This window comes from Lipotes vexillifer, unplaced genomic scaffold (assembly GCF_000442215.2).
Source record: "Lipotes vexillifer unplaced genomic scaffold, Lipotes_vexillifer_v1.1 scaffold680, whole genome shotgun sequence".
NCBI classification, from domain to species: Eukaryota; Metazoa; Chordata; class Mammalia; order Artiodactyla; family Lipotidae; genus Lipotes; species Lipotes vexillifer.
Window position 1 is genome coordinate 412611 of NW_006780838.1, and position 15955 is coordinate 428565.

The 15955-nt window shown below is 41.3% G+C and overlaps 1 protein-coding gene across 1 annotated transcript in view; it reads left to right on the forward strand.

The window, feature by feature from the left end:
- The window catches only part of NCBP3 (nuclear cap binding subunit 3), a 27187-nt gene extending 11232 nt beyond the window's left edge, over positions 1-15955 (forward strand). Inside the window, exons 4-13 of the mRNA XM_007454176.1 lie at positions 1735-1860; positions 3718-3846; positions 4058-4131; positions 4876-4984; positions 7366-7465; positions 7765-7868; positions 9998-10292; positions 11796-11950; positions 13453-13614; positions 14739-15955. Coding sequence (XP_007454238.1) covers positions 1735-1860; positions 3718-3846; positions 4058-4131; positions 4876-4984; positions 7366-7465; positions 7765-7868; positions 9998-10292; positions 11796-11950; positions 13453-13614; positions 14739-14974 — 1490 coding nt within the window. The 3' untranslated portion in view covers positions 14975-15955. The remainder of the gene's footprint in view (positions 1-1734; positions 1861-3717; positions 3847-4057; positions 4132-4875; positions 4985-7365; positions 7466-7764; positions 7869-9997; positions 10293-11795; positions 11951-13452; positions 13615-14738) is intronic.

Genomic DNA, 15955 nt, shown 5'->3' on the forward strand with positions numbered 1-15955 from the left:
GCATCGGCAGGCGGACTCTCAACCACTGCACCACCAGGGAAGCCCTGTTTGCCACAAATCTTTTAAAGAATTTAAGCATAAAGCTAGGTGGTGGATATACAGGTATTTAAAAAATATTTTTTCTTTGTTGATGTATTTGCATATTTCACAATTAAAAAGATTAAATGAGATAATGTGCTTAAAGTATTTAGTAAAAAATTAACACAATTCTGGTAAGGCTGAGGTTCCTTTAGACCACAGCCTTCAACGTTTCTTCCTTCCCAGAGGTAACAGCTCTTATCAGTGTGGAATGAATTATTCCAGACTTTCTTCTATGTATTTGTGTACACAAATATATATACCCTTAGAAAATATATGGTGATATTTATGTTTTAATTTTTTTAATGTATGTATTTTTCTGCAGCTTTTTTCCACTCAGTAATGTGTCTTAGAATCTTTCCATGGTATATAATAAATTATCTCATTGTTTTTAACTGCTTAATATTCTATAATATGGATAAACCATGATTCATTTAATATGGATAAACCATAATTTATTACTCTGATAGCTACTGGGTTATTAAAATAGTGCTGCAACAAACGTCTTTGTGTGAACCACTCTGTGAACCCATGTGTGTTTAGGATAGATACTGAAGAGAATTCCTATGCGTATAGGGCATGTGCTTAAATTACATTTGTAGGGCACTCCTAGTTGCCCTTCAGAGTGGCTGTGCCAGTTCACACTCCCACCAGCAGAGGGAGGGGCTCTTTTCTCCACACTGCCACCAATTGATACTAAAAGACGAATTAAAAACATAGTCAGTGGGCTTCCCTGATGGCACACTGGTTAAGAATCCGCCTGCCAATGTAGGGGACACGGGTTCAAGCCCTGGTCCGGGAAGATCCCACATGCTGCGAGCAACTAAGCCCGTGTGCCACAACTACTGAGTCTGTGTTCTGGAGCCCGCGAGCCACAACTACTGAAGCCCGCGTGCCTAGAGCCTGTGCTCCTCAACAAGAGAAGCCACCACAATGAAGAGTAGCCCCTGCTCGCCGCAACTAGAGGAAGCCCGTGCGCAGCAACGAAGACCCAATGCAGCCAAAAATAAATAAATTAAACAAACAAACAAACAAACAAAACCTGGTCAAAGAAAACTGATATCTTGTTTTAAGGTGGGTTATCCTGATAGTAGTGAGGTCAACCATCTCTTCATGTTTATTGGCCTTTTCTGTTTCTTTTTGTGTGAATTGCCTGCTCATGTCCTTTGCCCATTTTTATTTGGGGCTGTCATTTTCTGTTGATTTGTAGGATTTCTTTGCTCTACTTTCATACTTTGCTTTACATCCAGGGGCAGTGTCTCTTCTTCTTTTCAGAACTGTCTTGACTATCGCACATTTCTCATTGACATATCTTTAAAAAATTTTAGAATCAGTGTATCAAGTTCAATGAATAACCCTGTTGAATTCGGTATTACTTTTATTATTACAGGTCATTTTGAGACGAGGTATCATGTATATTATCAACATCATTTGTTTAATCTTCCTCAGCCTAATAAGCCCATTCTGAATAGTCATTTGTTTAATGCTAGTGCTGTGTGATAAAAATTAAAATAGTTTACCTTACTGTCAGGTCTCATTTTCTTTTGAAATAATTATTATCTCTTTCAGCATATTTCTTTTTAAAATACCTATTATCTGAACTGTTACAATGGGCTACTGGTGGATTGTGCAACAGCAGGTGTCTTGTTTTTCTAGCAATCCCCAAAGTGAGACTGGAGACAATCTACATTTGCGGCGTAGATGAGATGAGTACCCAGGATGTCTTTTCCTATTTTAAAGAATATCCTCCGGCCCACATTGAGTGGTTGGATGATACTTCCTGTAAGTAACCCAGGTTACTTGAATATGCTTTTGTTTATGATTTTAAAAGAATTTTTCCCATCTCAAATGGTGAATGATTTTGGCCAGACTATGTCTAACCTCTGCCTTTAGCCTAGGAGAGAAAAAATTGCTCACTGCTGAGAACCAGCGTGCATTAACCAGTCTGCCAGATCATACTCCATGCATATTCTAAGTCAGCTCAGAGGTGGTGATCCGGCCTCTAGGAGGATGGCTGTTGGCAGCGGAGTCCAGGGTACATGACTGAGGCCTCTCTTAACACCCACAGTTTCCCAACAAAGGGGTGGGTCCAACTGCGTAGACTTGGGGCTGCATTTTCAGGGCTTTAGACTTTGTCATTGCAACTTGCCATACAGCTTTTCAGAGGGCTATCTCTGGCCTAGAACTAGACCAGAACCCTCTGACACAGTGCCAGACCTCTCATCTCTGCTTGCTTTGGACTGTGTTTTCTGGAGCTTCATCTGCTGGCCCTAATCTGGGGGCTGTTCCACTTGTGAGCTAACTGTAATTTTTAACTTGCGTCCCCTCTCCAAGTCTGGCCTGACCCTTGGTACCCACTCTGCTGGCTTCTTGTCTTGACTCACTTCTAGTCTGGCTTTGCTTTCTGCCAGTGTGCTGACCTGCTTTTCCCGGCTGCTTTCTTAGATGTTAATTCATTGAAAGAAGAAGAAGCATGACTGAGTAAAAGTTTTTCTCCTTTTTTCTTTTTTCTTAACTTAGACCATCCAAATCAGGGGATGGCAAGCCTTTTTTTTTATAAGGGGCTGGATGATAAATATTGTAGGCTTTGCAGGCCATACAGTCTCTGGCGAATCTACCCAGCTTTGCCGTTGTAGCGTGAAAGCAGCCATAGACAATATAACTGAATGAGCCTGGCTGTTCTCTGTAGAACTTTGTTTACGAAGTGGCAGGTGGCAGGTGTGTAGTTTATCATACACACCTGTTATAGCTAAATAAAGCCGGTACAAGTATAAATAGATAAATGGATGGGTGATGGATGGATGGATGGATGAATGAATCAATGATAGCAGGTGGTGGGCTGGATTTGCTAACGCCTGATTTATCTAATTAAAACTGTAGCTAAGGGATGTTAGAGTCAGAGGAACCCTTAGAATCATCCAGTTCACCTATCTCGTATTGTACATCAGAAACTGAGAAACAGAAGCGGGAGGTTATTTGCTCAAGACCTTGTGGCATAGTATTAACAAAGATGAGAATCTTTAGACATTCATTTCCCAAACTGAGATGCAGGAGTAACATAAGTTTGAGAAATGCTGCTTTAGAGTTAAACTTCTCAAAAACCTTTTCTTGCTAAATTCTCTTAAAGAAGCAAATTAAATTGATTGCTGCAAAGCCAGGTGGCTGTCACGCCTCCATTCTATATATCCCATGGATGCCATCATCACCCACACTTCACAGTAGGGAAACATCATTTAGCATGTCTGGGTAACAAGGAGCAGCAGAGGGCTTCCATGTAGGGGGCAGTAGAATAAAGGATAATCTAAATTTATTTGAGAATTTTCACCGTCATCATCATCAAGAACTGCTAACACTTATGTGTAACACCCACTGTACGCCGGGCAGTTTTAATATACAGAACCCTTTTTCATGGAGTACTTGACCATTATTCTGTGGGACCCAGTTTGGGAATGCAGCTCTAGGTTGATTTTATCAAAGAAGTTTTACTACCAGGTTCTATAGTTCCTTTCATTAGTTGGTGTGTACATTTACTGATGCCCATCCACAGCTGAATGAGACTTTAGCAGTGAATATGATGTAGTCTCTGTTCTCAAGAAACTTAACCATTTGGATGTGATGTAACGTGTTATCTTATTTTAGGTAATGTTGTTTGGTTGGATGAAATGACAGCCACACGAGCCCTTATCAATATGAGTTCCCTGCCAGCCCTGGATAAGATAAGAAGTAGGGATGCCAATGAGGACAAGTCATCTGAGAAAAGTAAAAAAGGTAACTGACCACAAAGGAGGGACTTTGGGGCTAAAAGTCCTGTCCTTTACAACTTGAGTTTCTGTGCAGTGTTACATAGCATCTCATCGCCAGTTATTTCTGAAATAAGCTGTGTTGCTTTGGATCATTAGTAAAGAGGAGGAGAAAATATTAGACTTAGCATGTACGAGATGGAGTTAAGATTCATCTTGTCCCTCACGTTCCATTTTAGACAAGCAGGAAGACAGTTCCGATGACGAGGCTGAAGAAGGAGAAGTTGAAGATGAGAACGCAAGTGATGCAGAGGTCAGTGGGAGGGCAGAGGTGTCTGTAAGGCTTCACTGTAAACAACTGCTTACTGTCTTGGTATTTAAGCCTTAAAGACTTAATACAGTACGTTGTGTTCTTCCTCTGGCTTTCACCATTATACCTCCCGAGGGGGCACCAGGCTCTTGGCCTTTAAGTTCGTGTGGCTATAATGAATGATTCATCTTGAGATCTTAGTACTCACACTTCTATATGAAAGGAAATGGTTTTATTGAGAAATCCTTTGAAATGCTATCAAATCAGTAAAATTAAGGAATAGCAAGTAATGGCATATTTCCTAATGGCATATGTATTATTGTTGGAAATATTAAAGTGTATTCATTTTAAAATTATTTATTAAATGCCTACCATATACCAAATTCTAGGTGCTGGGGATATAGCGTCAAGCAAAACAAAGTCCTTGCCCTGTCGGAGCCTACATGCTAGTGGGGAAGACAGACAATACACTGATACACAGATATGTAATATAATGTCAGGAAGTGATGAGTGCTGTGAAGAAAAGTAAAGAAGGGTAAAAGCAGATAGAGAATGATGGAGACGATTCTTTTAGACAAGGTGGTCAGGGAAGACCTCTGACTTAGACATCCTGCAGAGGAGCTGGTGCTGTAATGCTGATGGGTATTAGTAAAGGTAGATTGCTTTCTTAATCAATGGTAACTTTGCTGCTGAATGAATATGAAAAAGGCTTTAATTTTCATGTTGAAAATGCTCTTTTTCCTTAAGTTGGACACATTGTCTCAGGTAGAAGAAGAATCTCTGCTAAGAAATGATCTTCGTCCAGCGAACAAACTTGCTAAAGGAAATAGGTTATTCATGAGATTTGCTACGAAAGGTAAATGATAATTGGTATTGATTTTTATTTTTATTTATTTTTATTTTTAATCAAAGTGATTTTTTTATTGAGTGACACCTCTCTTGAATCAGAACTTAGGTCAAGTAATCTCAAAGATCCTTCAAACTATAATATTCTGTGCTTATAAAATCAATGACTTGCTGCCTGAGTTGGAATTTCACACATTGAAAGTGAATATTAGTTATTTGTATACTTTTGTGGTTTCTAGCTAAAGTAAGTTATTTTCTGTCAAAGCTGGTTTGTCCCATGTGCTTTTCAGCCAGTTTGTCATCTGAACTATGAAAACTTTAAAATTGTATTTTAGGTATCACAGCAATATCTTCCTGGACATTGCTAGTAGTGCCATTCAACTCTAATTCTCTAAAGAATTAAATTAAAAGCCTCTTAACAATTCATAAGGCTTTTTACACATAATGATTTTGGTACACATTAATAATGTGTGTGTGGTGGTGGGGGGGGGGTTGAGTCAGTTGAGAGTTAATTGGAAATGACAACTCTTCACCCCTGAATACTTCAGTAAGTATTTCTGAAGAACAAGGACTTTGTTTTACACACAGTTATCAAAATCAGGGAACTTAGTATTAATACAATACTGTTACCTAATTCGGAGTCCGCATTCCAATTGTACCAGCTCCCCACTCTGTATATTAAAACTACCTGGGGGGAAAAAAAAAACTGCCTGGCACACAGTGAGTGCTGTGTAAGTGTTAACAGTTCATGCTGCTGCTGCTGCTGACAATGATGATTATTAAATACATTTGGATTATTCTTTATACTAGTCCCCCACTTTATACTAATGTCCCCCACTGAACTAGGATCCAGTCTAGGACTGGGTGTTTAAGTCTGCCATGTCGCCTTAGTCTCCCTGAATATGGAACTACTCCTTTGTTTTCCTTGACTGGGACATTTTTAAAGAGGATAGGCTCCTTGTTTTATAGGCTGCCCCTTAGTTTGTCTGATGTCTCCTAATTAAATTCGGGTTGTGCGTTTATACCACAGAAGTGACATCGTGTCATTTTCAGTGCATCATATCAGGAGGCACATTGTATTTATTTATCCCCTTCCTGAGGATGTTAGCTTTTATCACTTGGTTAAGGTAATGATCGCCAGGTTTCTCCACTATAAAGTTACTCTTTTTCCATTTATAATTTAAAGGTTTGTGGGGAGATGCTTTGAGGTTATGTAAATAGCCTGTTCCTCATCCAACTTCATGCAATAGCTTTAGATCCATTGATGACTTTTTAGCTCTCTCATTTATTAGTTGGCAGTCTGCCGTAAGGAAGAGCTTTCCCTTTTTACCCATTTGTTTATGTATTTACTTATCTTTTTTACTTATATCAGTTTAGATTCATGGAGTTTTATTCAATGAGTTATCATCCATTCTATCATTATTTTGATTCACAAATTATTTTGGATTTGGCCAGTAGAGCCTCTTCAAACTGTGTTCTTTTGACACGCCTTCATTATTCCTTGAGTTCTTTCTTTATGGCACAATAAAACATCTGGTTTTGCCAGACTCAACTTGTACTTTCCCTGCCCCAGATCTGGAATCAGCCATTTCTCCAAGGAGCTGGTGGGCATGTTTTTTGTAGGGTGCACATTCTGGTTTGTGACACCAAATTTATCTCTAGCACTGGGTACACTCTCATTGGTGTTCATCCGTTGCGTTCAGTGAGTGCCCAGGGAGCTGTCAAGAGACCTTTATATTATGAAAATATGTGTGCTCACTGACCACCTTTTCTTCCTGTTAACTGGCATTTTAACTTGATAAATGGGGTCTTTTCTTCATTTACTTATTCGAGGGACCATTTGTTTGCATTCTGGATATATGGTGCTGTGCTGTTTTCCTTAAGCCATTTTGAGGAACATCACGGTAAACTGGAAAATAAATGGTTTGCCAAATATATGGACCTATGTATAATCTGTTTCTTTGACCCTGATTCTGTGTTATTGGAGTGTTGTCATTCAGAAATGAATATCATCTTTTAGGGGGCAGTGAAAATGCCACCTCTTCTAGAAGCCTTTTTGATTCCTGAATGCTGGTGATAACTGATGCTCCTGTATGCTTCTTGGAACCTAGTATATTGTATTGTTGTTAATAGTATTTTCTTTATGAAGTCAGCTCCCTAACAGCAGCTTAACCTCCCTCATCTCTGAATTTTGCTCCACCCCCTCCACAAGGCACTGCGTTAGGAGGCACTCAGAGAGTGAGTGTTTATAGTGCATCCTCCCCTTTTGTTGGCAGATTGTGCTGATCTGATCCCAGCCATAAAAAACATTCTTTTTTTTTTTTTAAACCCATTCAACATTGTCTTCACACTCACAGGAAATCCTTGGTAACTGTTGTAATTAATTTTTAGATGACAAAAAGGAACTTGGAGCAGCGAGAAGAAGTCAGTATTACATGAAATATGGGAATCCAAATTACGGAGGCATGAAAGGAATTCTTAGTAATTCTTGGTGAGTCCAAAACCTTAAAATACAGTAGTTTAAATAGTACGTAAGCTTTTCATAATCCTTCAGTTGGTATTCTGCAGTGGAATGTCAACACCATATGTGGACGTGAAGGAAAACAAGAAGAAAGAATTCAAGATTTTTAACTGTGGTAAATGGTGTGAGAATGCTGACTTTCAGTTTCATGTGAAATATCTCTGTTTCAGCACCTAACATTGTGTCAGGGTGTAGTTGAAATTAACTAGTGGATTTCAAGGCCCTTCTTGTTGGTTTTTGATTATGTGCTTATTTTGGCAATGTTGCAGGAAGCGAAGATACCATTCCCGTCGCATTCAGCGGGATGTGATCAAGAAGAGAGCCCTGATTGGGGACGACGTTGGCTTGACATCCTATGAACACCGACATTCCGGTAGTTGCCTGCTCAGCTCTTGGGTAGACACATGTTTGGCTCCTGAAATCATATTTTTATTCTTAATACAGTCTCTTAAGGTTCCAAACTTTATCATCCTCTCTTCCTTGCCCTCACCCTCTGCCAACATAAAGGAAAGTAAGTCAAGTCACAATTAATTTGAAATTGCCCCATACAAAGAGGTCAAATGATTTTATAAAAGCTCTTCTAACAATAAAGGCAAGATGGAGGAAAAATTAAAACTTCTTAGGAATCTAATTTTCCTATTAATGTCAAAAACTTCATGAAAAAAATTTTTTTAATTATTTTGTTGGAGGGGTTGATTTGATCGTTCCTTTGTCTGATGAAAATAAGCTGCTATGTTTAGCGTTCTGTGCTTATTGGCTTGTGCATGTGAACGCCTCAGTAAAGTGGGATATCATGACTTGGGTTTCATTTTGTTTCTTCCTTCTTTTTTCTTTTCTTTTTTTTCTTTTTCTCTTCCTCTCTCTCCCCCTCCCTCCCCCACCCTCCCTACCTCCCTTCCTCCCTTCCTCCCTTCCTCCCTTCCTCCCTTCCTCCCTTCCTCCCTTCCTTCCTTTTGGTGCTTATTGTGAAAGAACCATTTTCATTATGTTTTATAAAGATTTGTTGTTTATTTTGAATCTGGTCTGTGAAAATCTTCTATATGCTTTGTAGAACCAGCCAAGTCAGCATACAAACACAGAGTAACACGCATACACATTTATCATTGTAATAGGGACAGGGAGAGATGAAATCTCTATATTTTAATTTAACGTGAATATCCAAACTTGTATATTTGAAATCTGCATCTTAATGCACATACTTTTCTGGTACACAGTTAGGCTTTTCCAATTTCAGTTACTTTAAGATATTTTCATTATATAATCTTTATATTCATATTAAAGAAATTAAAAAACACATTGCCTCTAATTCTAGCACTCCAAGATTAACAAGTGACTTCATTTTACATTTTTCCTTTGTCTCTTTTCACAATAAATACTATAATAACTGTTGTGGACATATATTTTATATTCTGCTTCAAGCATTCCACTTACAAGCATTTTTCCATGACTTTTAAAGGTACATTTCATTATTCATGGCGGTTATGTTCTATAAAGTCACCGTGATCATTGAAAACCATTCAGAGACTCTAATCACACCTTTTTTTTTTTTTTTTTTTTTTGCGGTACACGGGCCTCTCACTGTTGTGGCCTCTCCTGTTGCTGAGCACAGGCTCCGGACACGCAGGCTCAGCGGCCATGGCTCACGGGCCCAGCCGCTCCGCGGCATGTGGGATCTTCCCGGACCAGGGCACAAACCCATGTCCCCTGCATCGGCAGGTGGACTCTCAACCACTGCGCCACCAGGGAAGCTCTGATCACACCATTTTTGTCAACTGATCAATATATAACTTTGTTTGATGTGTGTTTCTGCTTAAGCGCACCTCATTTACTACATACTGTTGATTCATTAACATTGGACTCGAGGCCAGCCAGCAGTGTAACTCATGCCCGAACAAAGCTTATCTAACACACGTATTTTCTCCATACGGCACATCACAGCCTTCTTGTGTTTAGGTACACTAGACAGCTTTGGAACTATGCTCAGAGGCTATTTTAAACAGGGAACTCACCAATAAAAGCCACAAAAGTGTTAAAAATGAGCACTCACTGGACTGCAAAAAGGACACTTGTTTACAGTGTGAGAGATGAAACAAAAAAGATGTGGCTTTGTTTGCCCGCAGCTGGGAACATGGATGGCTGGTGCCTCAAATTTTTTGCTGCTCCTGTGCATGTCTGCAAGTGACCACGAAAGTGCCATGGGTTTTGATTCTGGAGTTACAAATAAAATTGGCAAATTCTCAAATACAGAATCTGTGAATATGATGAGGGTCTGTATTTTAGATAACTTTGTAATATGGCATCAGGCTGTTCGTTCATACTTTACCTAGACATTCTTTGTTGTAGGGATCAGAATGGTAACCAGGTTAGCACTATTATAGATAATGCCCCAGTAAACTCTAAGGATGGGAATCCCATCTTTTAAAAAGGTCACTGACATAGAATAGAAAATTGGATTTGTTAGTTTTAGGGCTTTTCCTAATGTTTTTTGGTTAAATTCCTTAGGACTAGTGAATGTTCCTGAGGAACCCATCGAGGAGGAGGAAGAGGAGGAGGAGGAAGAGGAGGACCAGGACATGGATGCTGATGACAGGGTGGTGGTGGAGTACCACGAGGAGCTCCCAGCCCTCAAGCAGACCCGGGAGCGGAGCACGTCTAGGCGGTCCAGTGCCAGCGGCTCAGACTCGGATGAAATGGACTATGATCTCGAACTGAAAATGATTTCCACTCCTTCGCCAAAGAAGAGCATGAAAATGACGATGTATGCTGACGAAGTGGAATCTCAGTTGAAAAATATCAGGTAAAAATATATTTTTCTTTTTATCAGTGCTAGCTTTTAATTTGATTTAAAAAATTACTAAGTTCTTCTTAATACCAATTACTAACTTCTTCTTAATACCGCTTAATTTTATATCCACTTTTATCTTTTCTAATTTCAGTCCTTTGTAGAATTTGACTAAAAGCATCTGATTTTTCCTCTTAATGTACAAGCGGTGATCCTTGTTATAAAAGCTATAGACGATATAGAAAGTGAAGTCACGTGTAATCTCCTCTTCTAAGAGAACGACTGTTAGCAATTGGGTGAATTACTTTCCTGCTAGTTTTATGTGTATACATAGCACATAGAGAAATTATAGATATCTTTGTACAAAAATTAAGTTATACTGTTTATATTGTTTTGACATATGCTTTTTCCATTTAATATAGTGTAGACATCTGCTATTTTTTCAACTGTATGTAGTCCATTGTTTGAAAGTGTCATTGTTTATTTAACCAATCCCTTATTGATGGAGATTTCTGTTTTTTTTTTTCCCTTGGCTGCGCCATGCGGCTCACAGGATCTTAGTTCCCCAACCAGTGATCAAACCTGGGCCCTCGGCAGTGAAAGAGCAGTGCCCTAACCACTGGGATGCCAGGGGATTCCCTCGATTTCTGTTTTCTTACTGTTGCACCAACTAGATAAATTCTAGTTACTGCATAAGACAAGGCATGTGTTTTAAATGTGATGTTGCTAAATTTCCTTCCAAAAGGTTTTACTCAAATTACCACCTGTTGCCTACATAATTCACCAACCTTAGGTATTATCACTCTGATTTTTGCTATTCATGGACGAAAAAATACAGTTATTTTAATATGCGTTCTTTGATGACCAGTGGAGCTGAGCAGACTCCTGAGGGCAGATCGCATATGCATGGCTCAGCGAGGGCTCGAGGCTGGGGTGCTCTCTAAGAGTTCTTGATGGTGTGTCTGGGAAAAGGGAAGAAAAAACTTTTAAGCTGGTTGGTTTGTATGGCCTTGTTCACATACTTATTTTTAGTTTTCAGAGAACTTTCCAGTGGCAAATGGTTCCAGAATAATGGAACTTGTCCCCTGACGTGGGAGAGGTCTTTGGCAGAGACGTCTGTCCTTTAACGAAAGGGGTTGTAGACTCTATTGTGTCTAGACTACAGCCACATCACAGCCTGTGTGAGCAGAGGCCTCCAGCCCTCTGCAGGCCTCTATGTAGCGTTTGTCCCAGGAGGAGGGGGCTCGCAGGTACGTGCTCTGCGATAGCTCGCAGATGCTGTGTGTAGAAACCACCCCGGAAGACTCAGGGACCTGCTCAACCTCAAGCAGCCTCTTTCCAGCAGGCTGGTCCTGGCTTTTGTAAGCAAATAATTACTGGTTTATGGTGTTGTAAGTGAATGTTGGCCATGTTAGATTGGGTTTCTTAAATTGTTTTTCCAGAGAGTATGAGATTGTTGTATGAGTGTTATCCCACAGTTCAAGTTGGTTTACTGTTCCCCCACCCGCCTTTTTAAAGGAACTCCATGAAGGCAGATACTCTATCTACAAGCAATATAAAAAACCGAATTGGTAACAAATTAACACCTGAGAAATTTGCAGATGTCCGACATTTGTTAGATGAAAAACGTCAACACACACGTCCACGGCCACCTGGCAGCAGTACTAAAACAGGTATTGTTGAGTTGTGTATCTGGGCTTCATTCTGAGTTCCAGAAAGCAAATGCAGACAGGGATAGGTTCTTGGATAAAATGCTGTCATTTACGGACCAATTTAGTAGTCCTGATTCATCACTTCTAAATTTGGGTTAGGCGTTGGAACTTTAGGACATGAAATTTAATCAGACTTTTGCAATACTCGTTTGCAATATTTTTGTCCCAAACAATTATTTTACTCTGTATGTCATTGGTATACTTTATACATAAGAATAATAGAAATTAAGTCGGGTTGTTGTATAAATGGTTAAGAGTTTGAACTGGTTAGTTTATATGTGCAAACACGCATATAGTGGGTACTTGGCTATGCCTGCTAGGTGCCAGGGCTAGGTGCTGGGAGTGTTAGAAGTCTTTGCAGGGGATGCAAAGTAATCATAGAAGTCAGATGGAAAAACATAAGGGCACACATTCAGGTAATTCCACCTGAAGCAGAATGGAGTAAGTGCTGTGATAGGGCACTGTAAGCAGTGGGCTGTGGGAGCAGAGAAGGGAGGTGAATCTGTTGGGGGAAGATCTGTCGTGGGATGCTTCTCAGAGCATGTGGCTGTGGAGTGAGGCCTCGGAGAGGAAATAGGATCTCAGTTGGCAAACCTCATTTTTTTGAGATGGGAAGTAACGTGATCTTATATCTATTTTAGAAAGGTAACTTGGTGGCGGCGTAGGGTGTGATAGAGAGTCAAGTAAGTAACAAGGGCCTGAACTAGATCAGGGACAGTGGAGGCAGAACTGATGACAGTGTCAGCCTTGGAGAGGAAGAAAATTCAGCGCTGGGAAGTGCGGGAGGAAAGGGAGAGAAGCCAAGGGGCCCAGGCCTGAGGGGCTGAAAGATGGGGGTGCTGTCCTCAGAGAGCATAGGCAAGGTGGGTGAAAGCCCAGCACAGGGACTTGCTAGTAAATGTGTTTTTGTGGTTGCTGTTATTGTGAGAGGGAGCTCAGGAGGACAGGCAGATTTCGGGGGGGGCCGGGGCTTGGAGGAAAAACAAATTTGATTTGGGACATCTTCCCTTGATCCTTTGCTTTTTGTCAGTCTCATTACAACTGTTGTTCAATGTAATCGTTTATTGAGAACTTCTTATATGTTCAGAGATTGCGGCTTCTGTTCTCAGGGAGCTTGCAGTATTTCTTGTCAGCCGAAATGTTCGTAAATTATTTGCTCTGTTTGATTCTACTACAGAGAACACAAAGCAGACAATTCTGCCTGAGAAGTTCCTTTCTGGAGCAGTCAGCTAAGGTTTTTTTCCCCCTGCGAGCCCCTGGGGATTCTCATTTGAATTTTCCCAAAGAATTCAGACTCTGTAGAGGGAAGGCTCTTAAAAGCCTGGTTGTGCTGGGCCCAGTGTCAGGCGCATGTCTAAATCTCGGAGAGATTTGGTACCAGGTCCTGCAGAGATCTCAGGTTGACAGTACAGATAGCAAAGCATATGCACGTGGTCACGGTAGTACTTTTTTTCTTTTTCTAGATATACGCCAACGATTAGGAAAAAGACCACATTCTCCGGAAAAGGCTTTTAGTAGTAACCCAGTCGTTCGGAGAGAGCCCTTTTCTGATGTACATAGTAGGCTAGGTGTTCCCAGGCAAGATGTTAAAGGCCTCTACTCTGATACTCGGGAGAAGAAATCAGGTTGGTAACACTGAAAACTGATGGGGAGGGGAATTGAGTAAGCGCAGAGACAATGGGTGTAGCACAGAAATACTTTGTTAGCAGAAGGCAGGAAATAGCATATGACAAAAATAAATTATTTTTCCTCTTTTATTATAGTCATCGTCATCATCGTCATCATCATCATCATAATGGTAACAGTGTGGAAAATTTAGAAAATGGGAAAAAAAACCCACCCCTGATTCTTTCTGTTTAACGCAAATACTTTTTAGTCTCATGCTATTCCAGTCTTTGCCTATATACATATACTATTATTTTCATATATCATCTTATCATAGTCATTTTTCCACATTGTTATAGCTTTTATAAATAAAACTTTTTATTTTTTTTTGCGGTACGCGGGCCTCTCACTGTTGTGGCCTCTCCCGTTGCGGAGCACAGGCTCCGGACACGCAGGCTCAGCGGCCATGGCTCACAGGCCCAGCCGCTCCGCGGCATGTGGGATCTTCCCGGACCGGGGCACGAACCCGTGTCCCCTGCATCGGCAGGCGGACTCTCAACCACTGCGCCACCAGGGAAGCCCTTATAAATAAAACTTTTAATTGCCTTACAGAGTGTCTATCTTATGAAATTCTGTGTATTTCTCTATTGTTAAGTATTAATATTTGAAAAATTAGTGGAGAGTGGGCAGAATCTGAAAGTTGACAGTGTAGCAGGCCCATCAGTTTGCAGAATGTTGTAGCTGGGAAGATCTGGGAATGGCCCAGTCCTGGCAGAATGTTGTCGTCCACGGACGGGATGGTGAGTCTCACCAGGCAGGGGCAGGTGTAGTATAAGCAGCCTCCCAGGTGATTCTGATGTGCCTAGCATGGGGTAGGGTGGGGTCGGGGGCACATATCCCCGAGCTGAGAGAATCTCCCGTTGGATCCAGTTCTCTCAGTCTGCAGGCAGGGGACTGCAGCCAGGGAAAGGAGAGGATCTGCCCAAGGCTGCACCATGGTTGCAGGTGCCACGGACAACCCCCCAGCCGCCCCGCTGGCTCCACCCCCACCCCCCGTCCCGTGCTTCCTGCACATCAGGTGTTGCCAGTGCCCCTGTTTCTCAGCATTGACTGCCAGAGCTGAAATGCCTTCTCACCCAAACAGGTAGTTTATGGACTCGCTTAGGATCTGCACCCAAGACCAAAGAAAAGAACACGAAGAAAGTGGATCACAGGGCGCCCGGCACAGAGGAAGATGACTCCGAGCTGCAGAGGGCATGGGGGGCTCTGATTAAGGAGAAAGAACAGTCTCGCCAAAAGAAGAGCCGGTTAGATAACTTACCATCTCTCCAGATTGAAGTTAGTCGGGAAAGCAGCTCTGGTTCAGAGGCAGAGTCCTGATGCCCTTGGGGCCCAAGGCAGCTGCCCTGAAGCCTGACATTCTTTTGCAGGGTGGGGTGCACAGTAGGAAGCCCCCACGCGGGAGTTGGTGCCCCTCCCGTTCCGGCTCACACAGTTACCCTCCGCTCTTGCTACTTGAGCAAGACATCTTAAGAACGTGACATGTTTTGAAGGGCATCTGTCTAATCTTTTGCTGCAGAGTTATAGTTCTGGGCCCTCATTTCTTTTCCCACCACCCCACAAGCTTCACCCTTTGAGGGAAAGGTAGCCCTCCAGATTTTGTAGACATTTTTCTTAATATTTTTAACATTGTGTCTTTTAAAAGAAATGTTTTACACAGTTCATCCAAAGAGCAGAGAACTGAACTTCTCACTATTGCCTTGGCCCTGACAGCTGTTACCAGCACCCTTTTCCCAAGAAAAGTCAATTCCCAGGTGCTTATTGGACAGCCTTCGAGGGGGAAGATGAGGGAAGCTGCCAGCTCACCCTTCCAGGATCCTAGTGTGGGGGCCGAATCTCATGGACCTGACCTCAGAGGTGCACCCGTGCCGCCCAGGTAGATAAGAGCCGCAGCGTCGATCGCCCTTCGTTCCTCCCTGGGGATTTCTGTTAGGGGGCCTTGTTAGCAATCAGCTTGAAGTGAAGATCATGTTCAGTGCTGTGGGATTTTTAGGAACAAAAAACTGTGACTTTGGGATTTGGGGTGGATTTTTGTGCTAGGGGTGGGGTCATGGGTTAATGTTGAACAATTTTTAAGTCTGTATTACGTTTAAAAAATATTAATGATTTAAAAGTTTAAATTTTTAATTTTTATATGTGAAAATATTTCGTTTTGGCTACGAGGGAAGCTCAAGTGGTGTCTTCTTATGTGCTGTTAAATATATATTATATACTTTGGAAGAAGGCAAAGAGGGGAGCCTCATTATTTTTAAATGATCCCAACTGTATAGTCTGTCTGTTGTACATAGAGTTTAACTTGCT